Source organism: Spodoptera frugiperda, chromosome 28 (assembly GCF_023101765.2).
Source record: "Spodoptera frugiperda isolate SF20-4 chromosome 28, AGI-APGP_CSIRO_Sfru_2.0, whole genome shotgun sequence".
NCBI lineage: Eukaryota > Metazoa > Arthropoda > Insecta > Lepidoptera > Noctuidae > Spodoptera > Spodoptera frugiperda.
The window spans coordinates 12,591,512-12,615,067 of record NC_064239.1 but is presented as its reverse complement, the minus strand read 5'-3'; the positions used below and the strand labels follow the sequence as shown (position 1 = coordinate 12,615,067).

Below are 23,556 nucleotides of genomic sequence, written 5' to 3'. Positions count from 1 at the left end.
TTAATGTGGCTTTATATGGCTCGTTTTGCCGATAGTAAATAAACAAATAATAAGCTTGTGAATTTTAAAGAACCATGGAACCAAAAAAGTTCTTTTTGTTAAAAAGTTAAAACTTCTGTCTGTGGTTTTGATTCAATACAAACAGCAAAATGAACTTTATTTCCAAGGAGTACGGTAAAAAATGGATCTAAAACAAACAAGGTTTGGTTTCCAAGTTTTACCATAGAGTAGACTCAAATTGATTTGTCAAATAAATATCTAGGTATATTTTCGTTTTGTGATGTGTTAAATGATATTTATTATTTATTCAGTTCTTCGTGATGAGTTCCGATAAAAAAGGAGTCGTCAAGTTATCTGACGGCTGGGTGCTTTGCACATCGAAATCAAATCCTGGTAGAAAGTATTATTTTAATAAGAGAACTGGTAAATCGTCATGGACCCAACCACAGGTAAATTTCGTATTTTTTCCAACATTCCTAGGTTTTTATTAGGAAACTGGTTTGTAGAATGCGTAGGGTTTATTATATGATGCGTTTACTAATGATTTAGAGTAAACATTCATGATTATATTAACGGATTGCTTTGTGTATTTCAAGGCTACCGAAAAGTCTGATAGGAAACAGAAAAACAAAAAAGAGAAAGTAAACAGAGAGAAGATCAAGAAGGAAGAAGCACAGAAGAGTTTAAAGAGGAAAAGCGATGGCAATGAAAGTCAGGAATTGGCCAATAAAAAGCATAGAAAGGGTAAGTAACATCATTATTTATTTACTAACAATTTTATTTGTAACTCGTCATAATAAGTATTGTCATTGAATATAATATAATAGACGATTCTATTTTACATGATAAATAAGTATTTAAGTTACATTCTAGAATATATAACAATCAAAAGCCTAATGTAACTATTACATTGTTTTTGATATGACATAATTATATCACAATAAGAACATAATTGATTGTGTAATAAAGTGTAAACATATTATGTCTATATGCTTATATGTTGCCTGTTTCCATGGGGAGACATGGTTACTTATATATTTAGTTTCATATAATTGCTAGCACATCCTATTAATTTGAAAAGTATAAAATATTTGAATAATTAATGACATTTGACTAGATATTATTATGCAATATACTCAAGTGTGTTTGGATTTTGGATGTTAATTATTGAGATTAAGAGATTGAGATTACAAACAAAGGCAGCCAGCTGTACATATTATGTACAGGGTTAATACATAATATCTTTTCCTTTTGTTATCTTTTTTATCATACATAATTAATCTAAGTATACTGGACTATAGCCCAGTTTGTCTATAAATAAATTGCTTACTTTTTTAGCAATGTTATTGTTGTAATCTACTTACTCTCATAATTTAATGTATAAATATTATATTAATCCTTTATATTGTACTATTTTTTGCTGTGTTAGCAATAATGCTATTTGATATACCTACCTATCACTTGCCAGTTGTGTAAACATAAAAAAGTGACTTCCATCAACTGAAAACCTTAAACTAAAAACAAAAAATAACTATTATTCATAGTACTGCCTGTGTCTACCCACTGATAGTTTAGAAGTTGGTGCCACAAGTACTAAACAAAATTAGGTAATACAAATTAAAATAATTCCCACAGATGTTGCAGCCACACCATCTAAACAGAAAGTTAACAGCCAATCACCACTCAAACCTAGCCCCAGCACTAAAGAGACCCCTCAGAAACGAGCAAAGAATGCAGCAAATCAAAGACTATCTCAGCTAAGGGCGAGGTTATCAGCTGAAACTCAAGATGATGGTACCACCAGTACAGACCAGTCCCCTAGCAAAGCAGTCAAATCCAGCCCCACGACTGCTACACCCCCCAAATCCGCCACCACCCCTAAACCTGCCACCACACCCAAATCTGCCACCACCCCTAAATCAGCCACAGAAACGAAACCCCCCAAGGTTGAAAACAAAAGTCCAGTTACAGAAGGCAAATGCACAACATCGCAGTCTCCAAGCAGTGACAGTTTACAGTCCATACCTTCCCCTTCACAGTTCTTTGCAGCAAACAAAATAATCTGCTCAATGAAAGCACAATTACCTGAAGATGCGTACTGTGATAATCCAAAGCCAAAAGACACATTTGCAGACATTGAGCAAGGTATTTGCAATCAGACTTCAGAGTATCCATATATGAAGCACCCTTCTACCCCACCTCAGTTTTCGCAAGCCAGCAAGCTTCTGTCCGCAATCAAATCTAAATTGACTAAAGTGGCGGTGAGTAAAGATGGCAGTTGTCAAGAGACTGTAGAGACATATGTCTCGGCTAGTGAACGAATGGAGAAGTTGAGGGCCAGTTTGTCTAGTGACCTGATGGAAATAGAAAGTGATCCTGTAGTATTAAGCAGTAGTGTAAGCATAGAAACTAATTGTACATTGAATGACGCAATGGATGTGGATTTAAAAGAGGTATGTTGTATTTTAGATTTATGTTGCATTTTTAGTGAAGTTTAATTTGTTATATACCCAGTATTGGCTAGTTTCCTACTAGTCAAATTTAAATTCTTTTTGCGGAACATCAATAAAGATGTTTTCTCTGAAATAATATTGCACACCTAGTAATATATTGGCACATTTACGGTTTTCATAGTTTACCTGACTTGTTTAGTTTTTAGTTTACTGACCAATGAACCGTTGTTTTACGTGCGTGAGGGGGGAAACTGGAATAATGGTATAAACCGTGGGAGAGCCATGCATACCGTGGGAGAGCCATGCTTCGGCACGAATGGGCCGGCTCGACCGGAGTAATACCACGGCCTCACAGAAAACCGGTGTGAAACAACGTTCACGTTGTGTTTCACCGAGTGAGTGAGGGTACCGGAGGCCCACCCTCCCCCTACATAATGTCGCAGTTCAACTCAATTCGATTACCCCAGGAGGGTACCAACTACACTGGAGAATCCCTCTCTGGACGTCCATACTCAGAGTTCAACCACCCTGAGCGTGGACGTCTAGGCCGCCCCACATCGTACTCTGGGGGGGGCAAAACTGCGCGCATTACAGCTCGAGGCAAGAGCAAAATAACTTCGGCACCCCCTGCCACGCTGAATGTGGACTTCTGCAACATCAGGGGAATCCATTCCAACCTTAACGCTGTCCACTACCATCTTGAGACAGCAAAGCCCGCCTTGCTCTTTTTAACTGAGACGCAGATATCGTCTCCGTTGGACACATCGTACCTCACCTACCCTGGGTATGGACTGGAGCATTCCTTCTTGCCTAGGGCCGGGGTATGCGTGTACATTGGAGACGATATCAGCTTTCGTCGCCTCAGAAATCTTGAAGGTAGGGACCTCTCCATCTTATGGCTGCGTGTAGATAACGACGACCACCTCCGTGTCTATGCGTGCCTATACAGGTCCCATAGTGGTGATAGCGAGACTGACCGACTCATGGAACACATCCAGACGGCTGTAGACTCTGTACAAGGGCAGATACCCTCTGCAGAAGTCGTTCTACTTGGCGATTTTAACGCCCACCACGCCGACTGGCTTGGTTCTAGTAGAACTGACCACGCGGGGAGATCTGTCCACGATCTAGCCCTTGCTTCTGGCCTGTCACAGCTGGTTACCGCGCCTACGCGCATCCCAGATGTGGAAGACCAGAGGCCTTCACTGTTGGACCTTCTGCTGACCTCTCACCCGGACGGCTACAGTGTGTCCGTTGTTGCTCCCCTAGGCTCATCGGACCATTGTCTCGTCCGGAGCTCTGTATCTTGGACGCGCTCGCCGCGTCTAGAAGATGCACGTCTTCGCCGCGTATGGCACTATAGGTCGGCAGACTGGGATGGGATGCGGTCCTTTTTTGCATCCTATCCTTGGAGACAGGTTTGCTTCTTGCAGGATGATCCCAACGCCGCTGCCGATTCTGTCGCCGATGTGGTGCTACAGGGGATGGAGCTGTTCGTCCCATCCTCTCTGGTCCCTGTCGGTGGCAGGTATCGGCCCTGGTTTGATTCGTCTTCCAGAAAGGCCTCACGCAGGAAGCGTGAAGCCTATCGAGCCTGGGCCGATGCGGTGGTGGCACGGGATGTAAATACCAGCACTTTTAAAAAGGAGTATAACTTTGCTTCCAAGTCCTTCAAAAGAGTTATTGCAGGGGCTAAGTCTCAGTACATCGGTAGAATTGGCGAGAAGCTTGAACGCCTTCCTTCGGGAACTCGTGCGTTCTGGTCGCTCGCCAAAGCTATCGAAGGCAATTTCTGCAGGCCGTCATTTCCACCTCTGCACATGGATTCGTTGGCTCATGGCGCAAGGGATAAAGCCCAACTTTTGGGTAAAATCTTTGCGTCCAACTCGACACTGGATGACGGGGGCGTGGGCCGCCTGCCGTGCCGTGGTGTGGGTGGCATATGCCAGATATCCGATTCCACCAGCGTTCGGTACGTTTGGCGCTCCTGTCCCTTGATGTCCAAAAGTCGAGTGGGCCCGACGGGATTCCACCCCTTGTGTTAAAGATGTGCGCTCCGGAGTTGGCACCAGTTTAAACACGTCTTTTTCGGCTCTCTTACTTTTTAGGCGTAGTACCGAAATCCTGGAAGACGGCCTTGGTCCACCCGATCCCTAAAAAAGGCGATCGAACAAATCCGTCCAACTACAGACCGATAGCCATAACTTCCCTCTTCTCGAAAATAATGGAGTCCATTATTAACTGCCAGCTCTTGCGGTACCTAGAAGATCACCAACTACTCAATGACCGACAATACGGTTTTCGTAAAGGTCGGTCGGCTGGGGATCTTCTGGTTTACCTGACACACCGTTGGGCACAGGCGATCGAGTCTAAGGGGGAAGCGTTGGCAGTGAGCTTGGACGTGGCGAAAGCCTTCGACCGGGTTTGGCATAAAGCGCTTCTTTCGAAGCTTCCTTCCTATGGGCTTCCCGAGAAATTGTGCGAATGGGTCTCCTGCTTCCTTACAGACAGAAGCATTAAGGTCGTTGTCGACGGGGAATGCTCCGACTCTCTGTCTGTGAACGCAGGTGTCCCTCAAGGCTGCGTGCTATCACCTACCCTGTTCCTCATCCATATCAATGATATGTTGCAAATCAGCGGCATTCATTGTTATGCGGATGACAGTACAGGTGATGCCTATTATACCGGCCGCGCTAACATTTCTCGGGAAAACGTCATCGAAAGCCGAAACAGACTTGTGTCAGAAATCGAGACTTCTTTGCAGAGAATCTCAGATTGGGGTGAACTTAATCTGGTCCAGTTTAACCCTACTAAGACACAGGTCTGCGTGTTTACCGCTAAGAAACTACCGTTGGTCGTCTCACCTCAGTTTCAAAGTACCCCTCTGACTGCCTCAGCCGGTATTGGAATACTTGGCATCAACATTTCGAGCGACGTCCAGTTCCGTGGTCATCTGGAGGATAAGGCTAAATTAGCCTCGAAAAAGCTTGGTGTGCTCAACAGATCGGTGATCGGAGGCAGTATTTCACTCCAGCCCATCGCCTGCTTCTATATAAGGCGCAAGTTCGGCCCCATATGGAATACTGCTCTCATCTTTGGGCGGGGGCACCCCAGTACCAGCTTCATCCTCTGGACCGCGTTCAGCGGCGTGCGGTTCGGATTGTTGAGTGTCAGGAAGTTTCAAACCGACTTGACACTTTGGCAATGCGTAGAGATGTAGCTTCATTGTGCATTTTCTATCGCTTATACCACGGGGAGTGCTCTGAGGAATTGTTTGGTCTTATTCCTGCCGCTTCTTTTCGCCATCGACCCACACGACAGCATTTCCATCCCCACTATATAGATGGTTGGCAGGCCACAACTGTGCGCTTCTGGCGCAACTTTCTGCCTCGCACAGCAAAACTGTGGAATGAGCTGTCGTCGGCGGTATTTCCGAACCGATACGACCTTCAAACCTTCAAGAAAAGAGCATACTCCTTTTAAAAAACAAAGGCCGGCAACGCACCTGTGACTCCTCTGGTGTTGCGGGTGTCCATGGGCGGCGCTGATCGCTTACCATCAGGTGACTCGTTTGCTCGTTTGCCTCCTATTCCATAAAAAAAAAAAAAAAATAATGACACTTACAACCTCTCTTGATGAATATGGAAATAAATAGATTAATATGCACTTTTAAACACGTAAACCATATAAAGTCAATTTCGCATTTTTTGCATATGTGCCAATTATATTACTAGGTGAGCGATATAGTAATCAAATTTTTACGTCAAATAGCAGATTTATTTCTAGAAAAAATCGTAAAGTCAAAGTCAATCAAATGTATGAATGAAAGTGTGATGATTATTTTTGAATATTTTATTGTATTGAAAAGGTTGAAACAATTTATTTTTGACAGAAGAAACTACACAGTTATTTTCGATACCAATCTGCCTTAGCTAGTAAACATTATTTGAAAGACAAGTTCTTTAACCTAAGACCCAAAGTTATATTTGTATTACAAAAGAGTCAATTGTTTGCAACACTGTTGCATGTGAATGGTATCTGTCAACCATCAATATTGTTCTATATTGTGTTGGTGGCTTTGTCAATGTAACATTTTTATGTTAATTTGATTTATTTTTATACCTATTTTTCTCTTCTTTGCACTTTTTAGTGTATGTGTGGTGTCTTATTATTATTTTAAAACGTTGCCTCACACTAGGATTTTCTCCAGTATCAAGGGTATGTTTACAAACATACAAGTTCACGTACACATGTCACCCAGACCAACAACAATTTGTGGCTCACACAAAGAGTTGCTTCCTGCAGGAATCGAACCCGCTATACGTTACGCAGCAGCCAGTTGCCCTCTCACTACGCCAACCGTGTCTGTATTACATTATAAGGGCTTGTTTCGCAATGTCTGGATAGCCGCTATGTATCAGATAACTTTGAATTAAGAACGTAATTTGTATGCACTATCTCTCACATAAGTTTATCGACCACGTCCTATATAAAGGCGGAGAAAAAGGGGCTAAGTTGACGGTATGTACTGATTTCAAATTAAATTGTTTTTTTTTTTATATTTCAGTTAAAGCAGCAAGTAGCAGCACCTCTAGCGAATTGTACAAAGGATAACATTAGTACCGACCTCGTATTAGTTGTGGATACAAATATTTTTATACACGAGTTGTCTATTATCAAGAATGTGCTCAATTCTAATATTAAAGGTAAGCTTTACTTCTTATTTTATAATAACTACCATAAGACATATTATATTAACTAAAAATCACGTACATTTATCGAGAAAATGTGCAACGTGCGCAGACGCAGTGATGTCGCCGCGATTTTCAGTTACTTAATTGAACATAACATACAGCGTAGTTTAGTACATTAATAATGTGACACCTCGATCTAACCTGTTATGTTATGAGTCTCATGTAATGTAGGGTGAGCCTATATCCACATAGAAAGAATTTCCGAGTACCCAGTAATGTTTTTGCGACCCAAAAATCAAGTCCATGCCCGTGCCTTGCAGTAAATGCTTGCGACTACTCTATCAGATTTAAGAATTTTCATTGATAAACAAAACAAAACGGCTTGTTTTTACTTTAAAAGACATTGATTTAAAACAAATAAAAATGACTTATTATACGATGTTATATTCGCGACGATACAAGTGGGTACTTGTCTCGGCGATATTATATCGATCGATGTAATTATGTACCTATGGATGGAGGCTATTGAATAAGTGATTTCAACTTCGCAACAATATTAGGTCACCTACATTATTGATCCTGAGGCTAGACTTGTAATCTTTGCTAATATTATACATGCGATAGTGTCTTGGTTTTTATTGCTTTCACATCACAACAAGGCAATATTATGGTTACCATATTATAGTTACCATATTATAGTATGATCTTTGTGTGTAGAGAGAGGTGTTAGGAACGTGATATAACTACCTTTATTTTCTTTCCGTGTTCAATTTACGTGGGTAAACCGTGATTTTTAGTTAATAAAGAAATATAGGTCGAGTGAGTAAATTTTATTGTCTAAATAATTATTTATTTTATAATGATTGATTTATTTATCTATTGTAAATAGATTCATAACTAAATATAAAACAAACCTACTCGGCGCGTGGCGTGTGCGCGGATTCGTTTGTCTTACTAATGCGTGCTATAGAAATAGTAATTATCCCCAAAACCTCTTACCTCCGCGTACCTTCAATAACGGATAGGACGTTGTTTCCGCAGTGAACGTCCAGCTAAAGATGTGTTAAAATGAATTATAAACGATCTTCAATTTTCCAGGATTTCCAGGGCAGCCGACGTTGCTCGTACCTTGGCGTGTGGTGAACGAGTTGGACAGACTGAAGGACAATAACAACTGCAACGGCGCGGTGTGGAAGCGAGCCAAGCGAGCCATGGACTACCTCTACAAGTCCATACCCGAGAACAGTAGGATACGAGGTCAGTTTTTACCATTACCACTCATTCACCGTGTGACAGAGTAAATGCTCTGTTGTGTTGCCACTCCTACTCTTCTTTGACATTCGATCTGGAATACTGTGTGTAACCTATCTGCGAAGCATGGAGAATATTGCAAACCAAGTGTGGGAGAGCCTTGCTTTGGCATGAATGGGCTGGCTCGACCGGAGTGATACCACGGCCTCACTGAAAACCGACGTGGAACAAAGCTTGCGTTGTGTTGTGTGAGTGAAGTTACCAAAGGCCCAATTCCCCTCTTCCCAATCTTCCCAATCCTCTATTCCCCAACAACGCTTTAATTCCTGCGGCTCTGGTGTTTTAAGTGTCCATGGGCGGCGGCGATTGCTTACCATCTACTATAAAAAAAAACCTTCTTATGTAGAGTACCCTATATAATCTGACTTTGTCTGACATGTGACTTTATAAACAGACACATATATTGCCTGCTTTGAGAACAATTCCATTCAAACTAGTGTCGTTCTGTCGCTTCAAGCGGAGAGACAATTCTAGAGTGACACTGTGAGGCTATTTTTTTTTATTGAATTGTTATGTAATAATTTGTATGATATTGTGCAGGCCAACCGCTCCGCGACGCCAACTCCCACATATACCCGTGTGAGTCTCCCGATGACGAGATCCTCAACTGTGCGCTACAACAGGCCGAGAGAGGGAAGACAGTGGTAAGATTACAATGATTACTTACTTCAGTACGTTTAGTACGAGTTTGCTTTACTTCAGCGCTCTGATTGGTTGCTTTATTCGAGCCGGCCTACGATTGGGTTGCGGTTGCTTTATTCGAGCGATACTAAGGGTACAGATTTTATTGATCCTAGTTCATGTTAAAAGGGGGTCTCCTCTTTTCGTCCAATAGAGAATTAGCTATTGTCATAATATTATTGGATAATCAATTTTTGACAAGTACAGTGACTAGACAATCTCACCTCTTGCTACAGGAGGCTCGAAACTTTACGATTAAGCCCGAATGCTTTCCATCTAGCTCGAAATTTTTCGATCAGGATCGAAACTGTTTTGATCTATCTCGACTGTTTTTGATTCAGCTCGAGTCTTTTCGGTCGAGCTCGAAACTTTTTGATGAAGCTCGAAATTTTCTCTTTCTCAGATTCTGCTCTCGAACGACAAGATCCTGTGCAGCAAGGCAGAAATTAACAACGTCAGGAGTTTGTCGTTGACTGAGCTGAACGATTTACTGGAGACTCCTCCTCCTCAGGAGACGGACCCTGATGCCTTCGACAACCTCAAGCATTACCAAGCCACCATATATCAGCTGCTAGCCAATATTCTAGAGGTAAGCAGGTCCATGATTATGTACTTATAAAGATCGCCTTTTATCGCCAAGGGGTAGGCATAGGTGCACATTACGGCACGTAATGCCGCTTTACAATGTACATCCACTCGGTTGTCACGGGTGGATATTATGACAAACCTTCTTATGTAGGTACAGGAGGTTACTGTGACTGTCACGGAGTTACTGTCCGTCCAGCAGTTACTGTCCCGGACTGTTGATGATACGAAAAGACCTGATCATCATTATAATTTATTAGCCATAAGACATCCATTGCAGAAATAAGTTGCTCCCCAATATCCTCCATAACCCAGCTAAGCCAATTAGAAGCCTTCTAGTTCTACATACCTAAATATTTATTATAAGTTTCTTTCACGTTTCCAGAACGAAATGCGCGCGAAGTACAACAACTTATGGCAGCACGTACTGTTCAAAGCGCCCCCTTGGACGTTGGCCGACGTGCTCCAATGTTTGCTCAAACATTGGATAGCCGTGTTCAATGAGGTGTTCCCCAGGATAGAACATCTTATTGTCGATCTCAAGAACTCTTTGACTTCTGTTGATAGTAAAGGTGAGGTTTTTAAATACTTCACTACCCTTAGTACGAGTTTGCTTTATGTGAATGAAAAGAAAAGGAGAGCGCCAACAATGAACCAACCAATAAGAGCATAGAACGCGCTCTCATTTTGATCTCGTTGAACATAAAACAAAACTCGTATTAAGCCCGCAGGTACTGTTACACATGCTCAAAAATATTCAAAAATCATTTTTCTTTCCCGTATGAAACAACAAATTGTTGTTCCGGGTCTAGGCGTCTTGTGTATGTGAAATTATATGTTTGTAAACGCACCCATAGGAGCACCACATAGGGCGGCCGTACACGGACTGCTCGAACAGTTAGCGGCTGAGTGAAATACACGGACCGCTCGAGCGGTCGGCGTCGACTGCTTGAGCTGTCGGTTGTTGACTGCTCGAGCTATGCTACCCAACTGCTCGATTGTCTACCTTAGACGCCGCGAGGCCGCAAAGGGCGGGGGGAGGGAAGTCGGAGAGCTGTCGACTGCTCTAGCGCAGTCAACAGCTCGAGCAGTCCGTGTATGCCTCGCAACTGCTCGCGAGCGGTCGACGGCACGATGGAATTTCATCGTGCAGTTGACGGCTTGAAGCGGTCGCGACTGCTCGAGCAGTCGTGTGTACGGCAGCGAATGAATGGCTATAGTTCATCGCGCAGTCGCCGGCTTTAAGCAGTCGGTTATAACTGCATGAAGCAGTCCGTGTATGGCTGGCCATAGGAGAAAATCCTAAAATTTTTTTAAAGATAAAGATAAAAATAAGACATATTATTTCACCATTAACAACAACAAACACCAATTTCACTCCAAAACTTCCTTTTTTCAGATTCAAAATCCCTAACAGACTCTGAGGTATCGAATTTCAAGGACCTATGTCTGGAAGTGGCGAAGAAATGTCAGATCATACCGGAGTATATGGAGCTAGCCAAGGTGACGGTGGACCGACTGCTGAACGACCGCGCCTGCGATGCTGAAGACGAGAAACATGGTGAACTCATGGTCATAGACGCCTTCGAAAATGTATGGACTGTTATGTCCAGTTTTTGGTATGTTTTTTTAATATTTTTTCTTAAGAAAATTTATAATCATCTTGTATTATGGTTTATAGTTACGACCGATTATTTAGACAGACAGTACAGAGTATTTCAGTATGCCATTGACCGTGTATGTATAGTTAGAATATTAAGTGGAAAATTATATATTGTTAAATTTATTTTCAAAACACCTAATTAGTGGCTACTAAATAGAAGAGGTGCACCGTGTAAACGCAATGTCGCTCATAACCATGAGCTCCAATCGTACCTCGAAATTAGTCGAAGTATCTCAACAAACAGTTACATGAGTAAGTCTTAATGAGAATTATAATGAAATTATAACATTGTAGTGCCAAGTTAGCGAGTCGTATGGGCGTCCCGCACAACATTGAGGACAAGTGGCCCGGAGACGAGCCCTTGGAAGCCCTCACCACCAAGCTCACACTCTTCACCAACCAGATCTCCGCCTTCACGCTCGCTATCAAAGGGTAATTGTATTTCTATTACAAACTAAATTACTGATACTACTAAGTTTAAATCATTTGTACGTCTTTATTATGATCTTTTAAAGCATCTGCATGCAATGCAAGTTATTGGTACAGTAAAGGCCGGCGCCCACTGCCGGCATGCCGTGGCATAGTGATATCAAAAGTAACATAAATTCTAAATTCATTGAAATAAGTTTCAACATAACTTCATTTGTATTAAAATCCTTTGCCTACCATGCCGTGCCGTGCCGCAGTGGGCGCCGGCCCTAAGACTCCTAAACGCAATATATTTTTCAATGCATTTAATTTTGCTAAAGTTTGTACTAATTCATTCCGGAGCTGCGGACTGCCTAACGGGTTACCGCGGCTCTGTCTCCGACTGGTTTTTAGTCAGTAAGAGCTTGATACTGTCACCCAAGGCGGGAATTCATTGGATGAATTTCCAATCAAAAAAATCCGTACTAATAAATGTAATATTATTGTCCCAGAGTATTAAGCTCAGAAAACCCGGAGTCTAGCATAGAGGCCCTGGAGCAAGCGTTCCGCGACAGTCTGCAGCTGATCTGCATGGACAACGAGTACATCAACAAGACCAGGCTCGCCACCTTCTGCGGTAAATGCAGGTATGCACTCATACGATTATTATCAGTACCCTTTTTTTTTTCAGGGGGAAAATCATCCAATGACTTCTCTCGCCAGGGCAAAGCGAGAGGGAGTGTCAGACTCTTACTGACTAAAAACCACCCCGTTCCTTCTCCTGCTTTTCGAGCCGGAGCCCCGGTAAACCCGCTAGGTAGTCCGCAGCTCCGGATCAGGCATCAGCCCTACTGGGCCCCATGTGTGGTGGTCTGATGGCTCTTTGAGGCGCGCGCGGAACGCAACGCGCCGCACGCACGGGTCTGGTTCTGTTCGGGCGGCGAGCTACCCTTGCTCGCCGTCCGCAGACCCGCACTTACGGTGGCCGGAGATCGTCACGCGATCCCCGACGCCCGGAGTGTCCTTCGCGTCGGCTGGGGCGTGAGGAGGTTCGTTCCCTCACGCGTCCCGCCATTATCCCTTACTGTCGCACTCAGAGATATTTAATGATTACTTAAGCTATTCCTTAGTGACGATTTTGTATAGAAAACAATAGCTAAGGACTGAGTTAAGTATTAAATGACTCTGAGTGTGGCAGTTAGTATCAGTTTGCTTAACGTTTAAAGTAATTTAATTGGTTGGTTTATTTGAGCCGGCCAATCAGACCGCAGAACGTGCTCTCGTTTCTTTTTCGTTCAACATAAAGCAAACTCGTACTAAGCCCTCTGATATCTACGTCAATATGTTAAGAGTCCCAGTGGAACTTGAAACTAGTATGGATTTTCTCTATAATAGTTTACGTGAGTAACGCTCGAATATTTAAACGCTACTCAATTTTAAGTCGGACTTAAATATTATCTTTCTCTCTCTATCTTTTATAAAGAATTTGTAGTGACAGAACTATTCTTGAAAGCGTCTTAAAATTGAGTGACATTTGAGTATTGAGCATAAGCCGCATTATTATTTATTTTTTCCTCTTCCTATCGACGCGGATTTATAGTGCCGCAACGCGCAACCGCAGCGACAACAAGTCGTCTGCTTGCCTCGTGTCACCCGCTTTCTACTTTATTTGATAACTATATATAAGTACTTACTGAACTATTTTCCTGTTTACAACTAACAATATTATAATTATTTCCAGAAACATGCTACAGGAAGCCTACACGAAGTTCGCACAGCTAATGGAACTAATCGAAGTATGTAAGAACACACTCAATACGGCCAATCAATAGTTACAGCCGCGGTCACTCTGTGACGTCATAGGTAATGTGTACAGTAGATCAAGTATAACTCTTATATATAGATTAATTAGTAAATGTTTATCGACAAGTTATAATACAGTTTGCGACAAAAATGTTTTTAGAATAAATCGTAAACACTTTTGTCGCTCACTGTACCCCATAGATAGATACATTCATGTTTTTATTTAAACTCAAATGTAACATCGCCGTCGCTTAAAATAATTATTGTCTAGGATTTATACAGCATGTTATTTAAATACTATATTGAGAAAATGTTTTTGCTTTCTTCATATTATTATTTTGGTATTACATGTTATTGGTGTTACTCTCGGAGCAGATTTTATGACTCGCTGTATACATATTAAATACTTTTGGTCATGACTGTACTATCTAGTCCATTTTTATAATCTGAGGGATTAGTACGAATTTGTTTTACGGTTAGAGAGATTGAAACATTGCCGCGTTTGCCCTCTGATTGGTTGGTTCATTGGGGCAGACCAATCAGTACCCTTAGTATGAGTTTGCTATCATTATTTCACATAATTATCAGCCGAAAGACGTCCACTGTTGAAAAAAGGCCTCCCCCTTTACCTTTAAAGTAAGAGGCTAATGAGTTTTCTTTACGTTTAAAGTAATCGAAACGAGAGCGCGTTCAGCGCTCTGATTGGTTGGTTTATTCGACCTGGCCAATCAGAGCGTTGTATATAACGTAAAGCAAACTCGTACTAAGGGTACAGTAGACTAAATAAAATAACGATTCGTTACTTTATGGTTTCGTTATGAAATGTAACATTGTGTACCAAATTGTAATAATGATGTCGATTGACTTGAATTTCATACATTTTAGTCTTTTCTAACTTCGTTATCGTTTTTATAAGTATAAAAATAAGTCAGGGTTTTCCTTCCTGACTATATAAATCCCGAACGCACGAACCGATTTCCACGGTTTTCCATTCGTTGGAAAGGTCTCGGGCTCCGTGAGGTTTATAGCACAGAAAATTCTGAAAAAAAAAAACAAAATCGAGAGCAAAGCAGAAAATCATTGATGGCGAAACGGAGTTCGCCGGGTTTGCTAGTCGTTTATAAATTCTCACTTTGTCTAAGCCCCCAGAGCACCGAACGCGGTACCCTTTCAATCTCGTTAAACGTAGAACAAACTCGTTCTAAACTACACCAATGCTGTATTAAACTTAACCAATACTGAAGCTGAACATTTATCTACCCTTGAATTATATGAAGTTCCTTTATTTAGACATAGTTTTATGTCTGTTGATGCCTTTATATATTTATGGTTTATAGAGAAATAAACATTATAGAGAACTAATCGATGGTCATAAAAACATCGACCATTTTATTCCTTGTTGTGTAATTCAAGTGATTATATAAAAAAAAACACTTATATAAAGTCAGCTATTGCGTTCAAACTGTTATAATAAAATTGCTTAACTATGCTTCGTTAATTGAATATTATTGGAATATTTACGAAAGTCGTCAGAATAAAAAGTTTCGTCGTTTTCAATGCACGTTCGTTTGATTGGATAAAATTTTTATATGGACTCTATAATTAGTATTTTTGTTGACCCTTCAAGTTAATAATTAATGAAGAAAAGCAAATTAATGGATAAACATTTCTTATTTCTTTGCAGTAACTAATAAATATTATGTATATGGACTTTAAAACAACATACGTATATTAATTATTATGTTATCGGTTTACTCACGTAACTGTTTGACGAGGAACACGACTAGTTTCAAGCCATGCTATGAATATAAGCCTCTAGCATGGCTTGAAACTAGTTGAGTTCCTTGTCAAACAGTTATGTGGGTTAGGTGATAACATAATATTAATTTATATGTCTTACGAAAGTTATAATAAAACATTCGTATAATGCAATATTTTCCCCATTCGATGAGAAAGGACTTCATTGTCTTTTTAAGACTGATTAATTAATCATTATATTTTGATAATTTTCAAATGCTTCTGTTTTCTTCCTGTTAACTGATTTCTTGGTTCACTTAAAATGAGAAAATATATTGAAAGATATGATGTTATCTTTGACATATATTTTGTATTTAATTGTAGGTAATTGATGGTGTAAATTGTAACATGTGGTTGTTGTGCGATTCTACTTTATAACGGTTCATTTATTTAAAAAGGTACTCTTTGATTGCACATCTGTATTGTATATCTCGACAAGAGATTTGACGGCCTTTTGCGTTGACCTATCTTTCAGAAACCGGGCGTAACTATTCTATATATGTATCACGATATGATGTATATTGATACTTATCTATGATTGGTGGCTCGCTCGTGGTTCTGCAAGGGTCGTGTTCTGACTGGGATGCCGTCTCCTTCTGCGAAGCAGTCATGCTAGGCAAGGAGGAGGCGGGGCGCGTGAGGGAACGATCCTCCTCACGCCACAGCCGTCGCGAGAGACACTCCGGGTGTCGGGGATCGCGCGACGATCTCCGGCCACCGTAAGTGCGGGTCTGCGGACAGTGAGCAAGGGTAGCTGGCCGCCCGACCAGAACCAGACCCGTGCGTGCGGCGCCGAGCGTTCCGCGCGCGTCTCAAAGAGCCATCAGACCACCACAGATGTATACAGACACAATCAAAGTTGTATCTTATAAGTGTAAATGTTAAAAAAGATGGCTAATATACTACATCCTTGCTTATTGCCAAGTTTTTCTTTTTCATCGATAATACATTAATTAACATTTACACTTGGACTAAATCAAATGAACCATTTAATTTCAGCATTTTCTTAACATTTCCTTCGGTTCGATTGAAATTATTATTTCTTCAGTGTTACGGGTATCTGTGTAGTTTACACTTGTAAATATATTATCTGAAGCCTTAGTACGAGTTTGTTTTACGATTACGGAGATCGAAACGTTACTGCGTTTAGCCCTTTGATTGGTTGGTTCGTTGGATCACGCCAATCAGAGCGCCGAACGAGGTAATGTTTCGTACGCGTTAAATTCAGAACAAACTCATACTAAGCCCACTGTATACACTAGTTTGACGTTGTCAAGATGACATTGACACATGTCATTGCGACATTAAAGATGAATTCATAGAGGGATAGAGTAGGCAAGCTAAATGAGGATGATTATGATTTGTACAATCGTGGTCACATGCGCCTGACCTGAGTTAATGTTTGCTTGCACCTGATGAGATCCGCTCTCTAGCCCCGCCCCATGACGAATGAAGCGGGGTGGTGGGTAGTGCCACCGCCGGCGAACAACATCAAACGTATCACTGACTAAGGGATTACACATGTTACGCCACTAAGCTGCGACGTTATTGCTCTTTTCTCTTTGTTGAGACATGTATGGGGTGTGGCTTAATATTTTACTGGGTTCAAGCGATAAAAGTTTAAAATGATCAGGCGGATCTGACCTCCACTGTACTTGTCTTACTAAACAATTTGATGTTTTTTTTATAACGTATGAAGTAAGACAATGGTAGTATGAATGTAGAAGGTATGTAGATTTGTTTATAATATCATCGGAATTAATGTGGTGTAAATATCTAGTCTATTCTATTATATTTTTAGCCTTGCATCGTTATGCTTCTCCCTTCATTGAATTGTCCACCAACATTATTCCTGTATGATATTTGTCGAACAAAATCGAGGATTTACTGTGTTAGAAAGAGATAGAAGATAGATATGAGTATGTGTTTCCTCTCTTTCTTTTTGATGTGTTCAGAAAAGTGTAAGAAGTAGCTTGTCTCTATATCTCTATGTTGGACTATTATTATCTTAGCAGTAGAAATAATTAAACTTGTATTATTATATTTTGTTATTTAGAATTAGAGGTGTCGGCGTTGCTCTGTTTATTACACTTGGGGGCAAAATAATGGACTAGCGATTTTTATCATTTTAAAGAACCCTCTATAATATTAAAAATAAATACTCGTTTTACAACAAAATACTCTCATTTTAAAGGTTATTAAATTGTCTTTCATACGACATAACTAATTAATAAAATACTTGTATCAGAAAATATTTATCAAGAAATTAAAAAGAAAAAACGTTAGTGGCTCCGTTTCTTTGCTCCCAAGTGTAGTTCTTTGCTGTTTTGTCCTGAACTTGTTTTAGATTATCAATACCGTAATAAAAAAAACAACATTTAATTTAAAGTAGACTATAATAAAATAAAATAATTTTGTATTAATATAAATCAATATACATAACTGGTTATGTACGGTCATCAAATTATACTTAATACCGCACACAGACATTTAATGGCTACTTAAACTATTCCTAAGTAACGATTCGATTGTTTTTTCGGGTCTGGGTGACATGTGTCCGTGAATTTGTATGTTTGTAAAGGCACTTACGACATAGGAGAAAAACCTAAAGCCTGGATTAAGTAACCATTAAATGACTGAATACGTCAGTTATTATGTTAATTTATTAACGCAATTCATTATCCAAATTTGATCTGTGTAGTGTTTTTTGTTTCGCTTGTATTAATTCAAGATTTATGTTTTATGATAACATGAAACTCTTTTTCATTGTATTCACAATATCTGTTGTTAATTTTAATTGTAGTGCGGTCATTAAACCAGTTCACATATATCTTTAAAATTATTAATGCATCTTTGAAATGAATTCTGTATAATTAAAACAGGATTTTGTAATCTGTGATAAGACTAGGATTACAGTGGCGCGAACCGTTTATAACTAATATCATAAAATAATTAACACAATTATTAATTTATGAAAAAATATTTAACGTAATCACCTACAACAATTAAAAGGCACTTTTAAGTTGAATGATAGTTTAACGCAACTATAGTCAACCGTTGCGGAGGGTTTGCGCAAACCATGCTCAAACCAATAGGTGATTAAATATGTACCTATAATGTATTTTGTCCATCAGTTAGGGTCCTCGCCCATGGTAACTTTTTGTAGCCATGATGTCGTGCTTTTAGTGAACATGCATTCGCAACAGCATCTTTCCTTACGTACTTTTATGTACAATTTGATTCTATTTTACAAAAAGGCGCCGTGGGCTTTCCACTTAGATTATAAAGAAATATTAGACACGTATTTTCTGTATAACAAATGTACCTACTACTCAAATATGCATAGCCAATTTAGGAGCTCTTTTTCGCTATGTTATTTCAATGCCTATTTTGCAAGAAGCGGTGACGTCAGGAGATATTTTTAAATACGTCTTTAATATTTTTTTATTGTTAATCTAGGCATATTACACTGGTCAACACTGAAAAATTTTCCAGAGTATTTCCACATGTTTTCGATTAAATTAAGTGTGGTGATTACGAAAATACCACTGTTTTTTTTCTAGCAGCTCTAGTTTAAAATTTACATGTAGGTTAAAAATTTATATAAAATTATGATTTTTTCACACACTTTATTTGAAATAATTACTGCGGTTCGGTTTTCTTGAATGAGGCTTCTGTATTTGATCCCGACAAAGATTCCAGCAGTAGTCGGCCATCATGTGTATGTCCCACCTCCCTTGGTAACGTTCTTCCATCGTGCGAATATCCTGGTGGAGCCTTTCACCTTGCTCCTCGTTATAATCTCCAAGATTTTCAGGAAATCGATCCAAATGAAAATGTAAATAATGTAATTTAATACTCATGTTACATCCTAGAAGTTTCAAATTAGACAACATATATCGTTAACTAATTGAAAATAATTTTCTGATTTATGATTCCCAAAAAAGTTTTGAATTACTGCAACGAAACTTTTCCACGTTCTTTTTTCAAGTTCGTTCATAGATTCGTCAAAATTGGGGTCTTTTATCAATTGTCTAATTTGTGGACCATCGAAAATGCCTGCTTTCAACTTTGATTGAATGGTTGAGGTTTTGTCTCTTGACTAGATGTGAAATCAGAGTCGGAATCTTGTTAATCTTGTTTCTTGCCACAAATAACACAAAAACTGTTTGAATCGTTTAAACAACGTCTCTTCTTCGTAGCCATTGTTTTGATTGTGAAAAAAAGAAATAATGCACACGTTGAAACTCAATTAAATTGTTCCGTCACCTAAAATGCGGGTAGTTTGAAAAATCTTAAAAACTAGAGCTGCTACACAAAAAACAGTGATATTTATGAAATGACCACACCAAAATACATTAAACGTGATAATAATTTTCTTGGAAAATTTTATGAAGTAGATATTTGTTGGGCAGTGTTATCATTGCTAATGCGAATTTAACGAATATATAAAAAAAATCATTGTAGCTTAGATTTAAATTCGATATGTTTGTACGTTTGTGTGTTTGTCAAGTAAAAAGTGTTTGTTTTAACAAAATATAATAAACAAGTTGATTTATATCTATTGTTAAGATATATAAGGTGTTCTAAAAGTATCTGGCACGGCTTTAATGAGAGGTAGTGTTGTGTTTGAAGATTACAATAGTAAATATAAATTATTGATTATGAGTATATTTTTTTCGTATTTCAATCTACGTACGAGTTTGTTATGAAAGAGCTGTCTTTTTCACTGTCTCTGTCGCGATGCCTCGATGAAAACAATTGATAGAAATGGTTACCATTGACGCATCGTACGTATTTGTGAACCACTTTATGCAGAGTAGAGTCAATGTTTATTTAACTTCTTTATAATTTCTTTATGTTCTCAAATTGAATTAGCTGGTTGGGTGTACGAAATTTCTTCACTATTGTAATCCTCAAACACAACACTACCTTCCATTAAAGTCGTGGCAGATAATTTTAAAACATCTTAAAGATTTAGTATAAGCATAAACAAAATGTTAACATTTCCAATACATCTAGCCGTGTAAACTACTATTTGTTTAAATATTCATATAATAGATAAGTTAATAGTAATATTTATAACGTAACGTATTATTTTTGTATTTCTTTTTCATAAATGTAATTCGGTATGTGACATAATTATCATTAAACAAGCATACCGCCTACTTTTTCTAATTTGTCTTAAAATATTATCGAAACTGTAAAAACAACAAAAATCACTTGTTTCATAACTTTAAATTGATGAAGTTGTATGGTCTACTCATGTAGCTGTTTTACGAGGTTTCTCAATTAGTTTCAAGTCGCGTCGGGGCTCATAATCGTGAGCAGCATGCAAGCAACGATACTGGCTTAAAACTAATTGTGTGATAGTTACTAAGGTAGTAACTACAACCTAATAAGTTATTTTTGTACAGAAATAAATTAAAACTAAGATTATTATATAGAGATAATTTTAAACACCTTTTTAATTAATAGCTAAGAATGATTTTTTTGACAGACAATTTTAAGACACGTTAGAAAAATATAGGATTAACTATAATTATAATAAAATGTTATTGTCTTCAATGTGCCTTCCACATAATCACGATTTTTTCAAATATCTAATTTAGAAATCAAAAACCGTTGTACAGACGCCATTTTTGAATCTCGAATAACCATGCTCTGATTGGTTGGTTTATTCGAGCGGCCAATCAGAGAGCGGAACACGCTCTCGTTTCGATTGCTTTAAATGGAAAGCAAACTCGTACTAAGGGTACGAACGTTTTCGGAAGAACTCTCGAAATTTTTCGTTTTTACGTCCATTTTAAATCGGATATCTACTTATTTAGTGTTTACTTTAGGTCTTTAATTTATTGATTTTAGTATCTAGTATTTCTTTTTCTTTATAGGGTTAGATTTCCATTTTTTTATTAATACAGTAAGTAGCTGGTGAATTAATATAATGCAAGGGCGAAATTAAAAGAAAGACTTGATAAGTTTTGTGCTGCTTTTTTTTTCATGGACTACACGTTTAAATATCATTTTTTCTTAACTTCAAACAATTATGTTTATTCTTGTTGCATTATGCACTAAGTATCTTTGTGCAATCCCTTTAAACTATCTTTAATGAAGTTATTTTGCTAACAATAATTTTCAAAAATTAGTTATGAAAATGGCATTTAATGAAGTTCTTTTTTTGTCAATTAGCGTGTTATAAACCAATAAAAATGTTTTTAGTTCTACCTAATTTGAATAGATTCCCCTTAAAACACATCTTAAAATTATTTTTCTCATAAATTATTTTAAGATGTGTTTTAAGGTAAAATAGGCTTAACAATTTAATAAGGGTTTCATCCAAATTATTGTTCCATTGATTACTCATTCATTACAAGAACAGTCACCGCTAAATCACTTAACTGTCAACCTCTTGCGCACTTTCATAAGTTATTAAATAAAGCGTAAATTCATACTAGTGCAGCGTTGAAAAATCAATCGATCTGAATTGTTATAGCGAATTCATCCTTACTGCCACAAAGTAGAGTACATATTCCTTTTGAAATAAAAACCAGAATCTAGTTAAGCGCATTGAAATGAATTTGCGCATCTAACACTCCAAAAGAAATGTGTGCGTTACTTGTAAAGAGATAAAGGTGAATTTGCTATGTGACATTTCAGATTGGCGCTTCAATGCGCAAAGAGTTTGCGCAAGTATGAATTAACCCTTACGTTCCGATAACGTGATTATATGTAAGCCTTGGTGATTATTTTGTATAAATTTATTTGTAAATATATGTATAGACAATGTTAAATATTTCTACGTTAAATGTTAGTTAAAAGCTATAATTGTTGTAAGGCATTGAATAATGAAATAAATGTGGAAAAGGATGGTGGGAGTTAATTATGACTTAATTTATTCTGGTTGGTCCTGCTGCAATTATTTTTATTTGTGTATTTTCCATTGTTGTCATAGTTATAGGTACTACTGTTTAGAGGACGAATCAAAGGTTAGATGGTCTAAGTAGCAAAATTTTGTTTTAAATATTATTTAACGTATTCATCTTTATTTATTTTCAAATCTTGTTAAATATTTTGTTATAAAAAAACATTTTCAAAGTCAAGTCAAAATTATTTATTTCAAATAGAACTGAATGGCAATTTTGAACGTCAGAATTTAAAAATATAAAAAGCAGTAGCCTATCATTAACAGGAGAAATCCAAGCTACCGGCAATCAGGGCTCAAGAGAGAGGGATTTCCGGACAATACGCGCCGTGTCCAGAAGTACTGCTTTCTGCATCAGACTCTTAATCCAACCATCTAACATTAGCCTACTCAGGTATTGGTCGAGGTTTATGGCTATGTGGCCATTGGCAGATATGACTATCAACGAATTATTATTAATTTAATAAATTAAAAAAATATACAGGGTTAAAGGGTAAGTCGACCTAAATCCTTTAAGACGTGATAGTTTACATCATTCCTGACTGATTTGACCATGGGACCCCATATCCCAAACTTAACCGTTTTCAAATTATCGGCATTTTAACTTTTTTGATAAAATTTCCCATTTTTTTGGCTACTTCTCCCTTGTTTTGTCTTTGGTGGCTAAATTTTGTTTTGTTTTTGCTTTTTTGTGTAGTAGATTAGTTGCTTTATTATTTAGAAAACTAAAACTGTAAATAACTGTACCAACTGAGTCGTAGCAGACGATCGAATGTTAAAAAAAGTAAATAAATTTGTGATAAGTTGTTTTTCTTTGTAAGATATTTAAAAAAAAGTCTATGACAACTGTTCTGCAAATGTGCGTTAAAATATCTACAATTCTTCAGCTTTCTGATAAGGTATAACATGATAGGGAATAATTTGAATTCTTTGCCAAAACATCGATGAAGTACTATAAGGTAGTAATAAGAATATCAATATTTAAGCTTCAAATTTAACTTGAGTCAGATAACAAAATAAAACAAACTGGTTCACTTCACTTCAGAAGGAGTGTCAGGGAGTGGCTTTTTTTTTGAGTGGAGAAAATCATCCAATGTCTTCTCCCACCTTGGGCGAGGCGAGAGGGAGTGTCAGACTCTTACTGACTAAAAACCACCCTGTTCCTTCTCCTGCTTTTCGAGCCGGAGCCCCGGTAAACCCGCTAGGTAGTCCGCAGCTCCGGATCAGGCATCAGCCCTA

General features: G+C 38.5%; 1 protein-coding gene across 1 annotated transcript; it reads left to right on the top strand.

Moving 5' to 3' along the window:
- The first annotated feature begins 232 nt into the window (after positions 1 to 232).
- On the top strand, positions 233 to 22,275 carry LOC118265606 (transcriptional protein SWT1). Its single transcript, XM_050706017.1, has 12 exons — positions 233 to 449; positions 597 to 744; positions 1,636 to 2,453; positions 7,021 to 7,159; positions 8,246 to 8,404; positions 8,999 to 9,102; positions 9,543 to 9,728; positions 10,110 to 10,296; positions 11,124 to 11,343; positions 11,682 to 11,819; positions 12,308 to 12,442; positions 13,537 to 22,275. Exons 1-12 carry the CDS (start codon positions 321 to 323, stop codon positions 13,625 to 13,627), a joined length of 2,454 nt encoding a protein of 817 aa, XP_050561974.1. The 5' UTR covers positions 233 to 320; the 3' UTR covers positions 13,628 to 22,275.
- Positions 22,276 to 23,556: the final 1,281 nt, after the last annotated feature.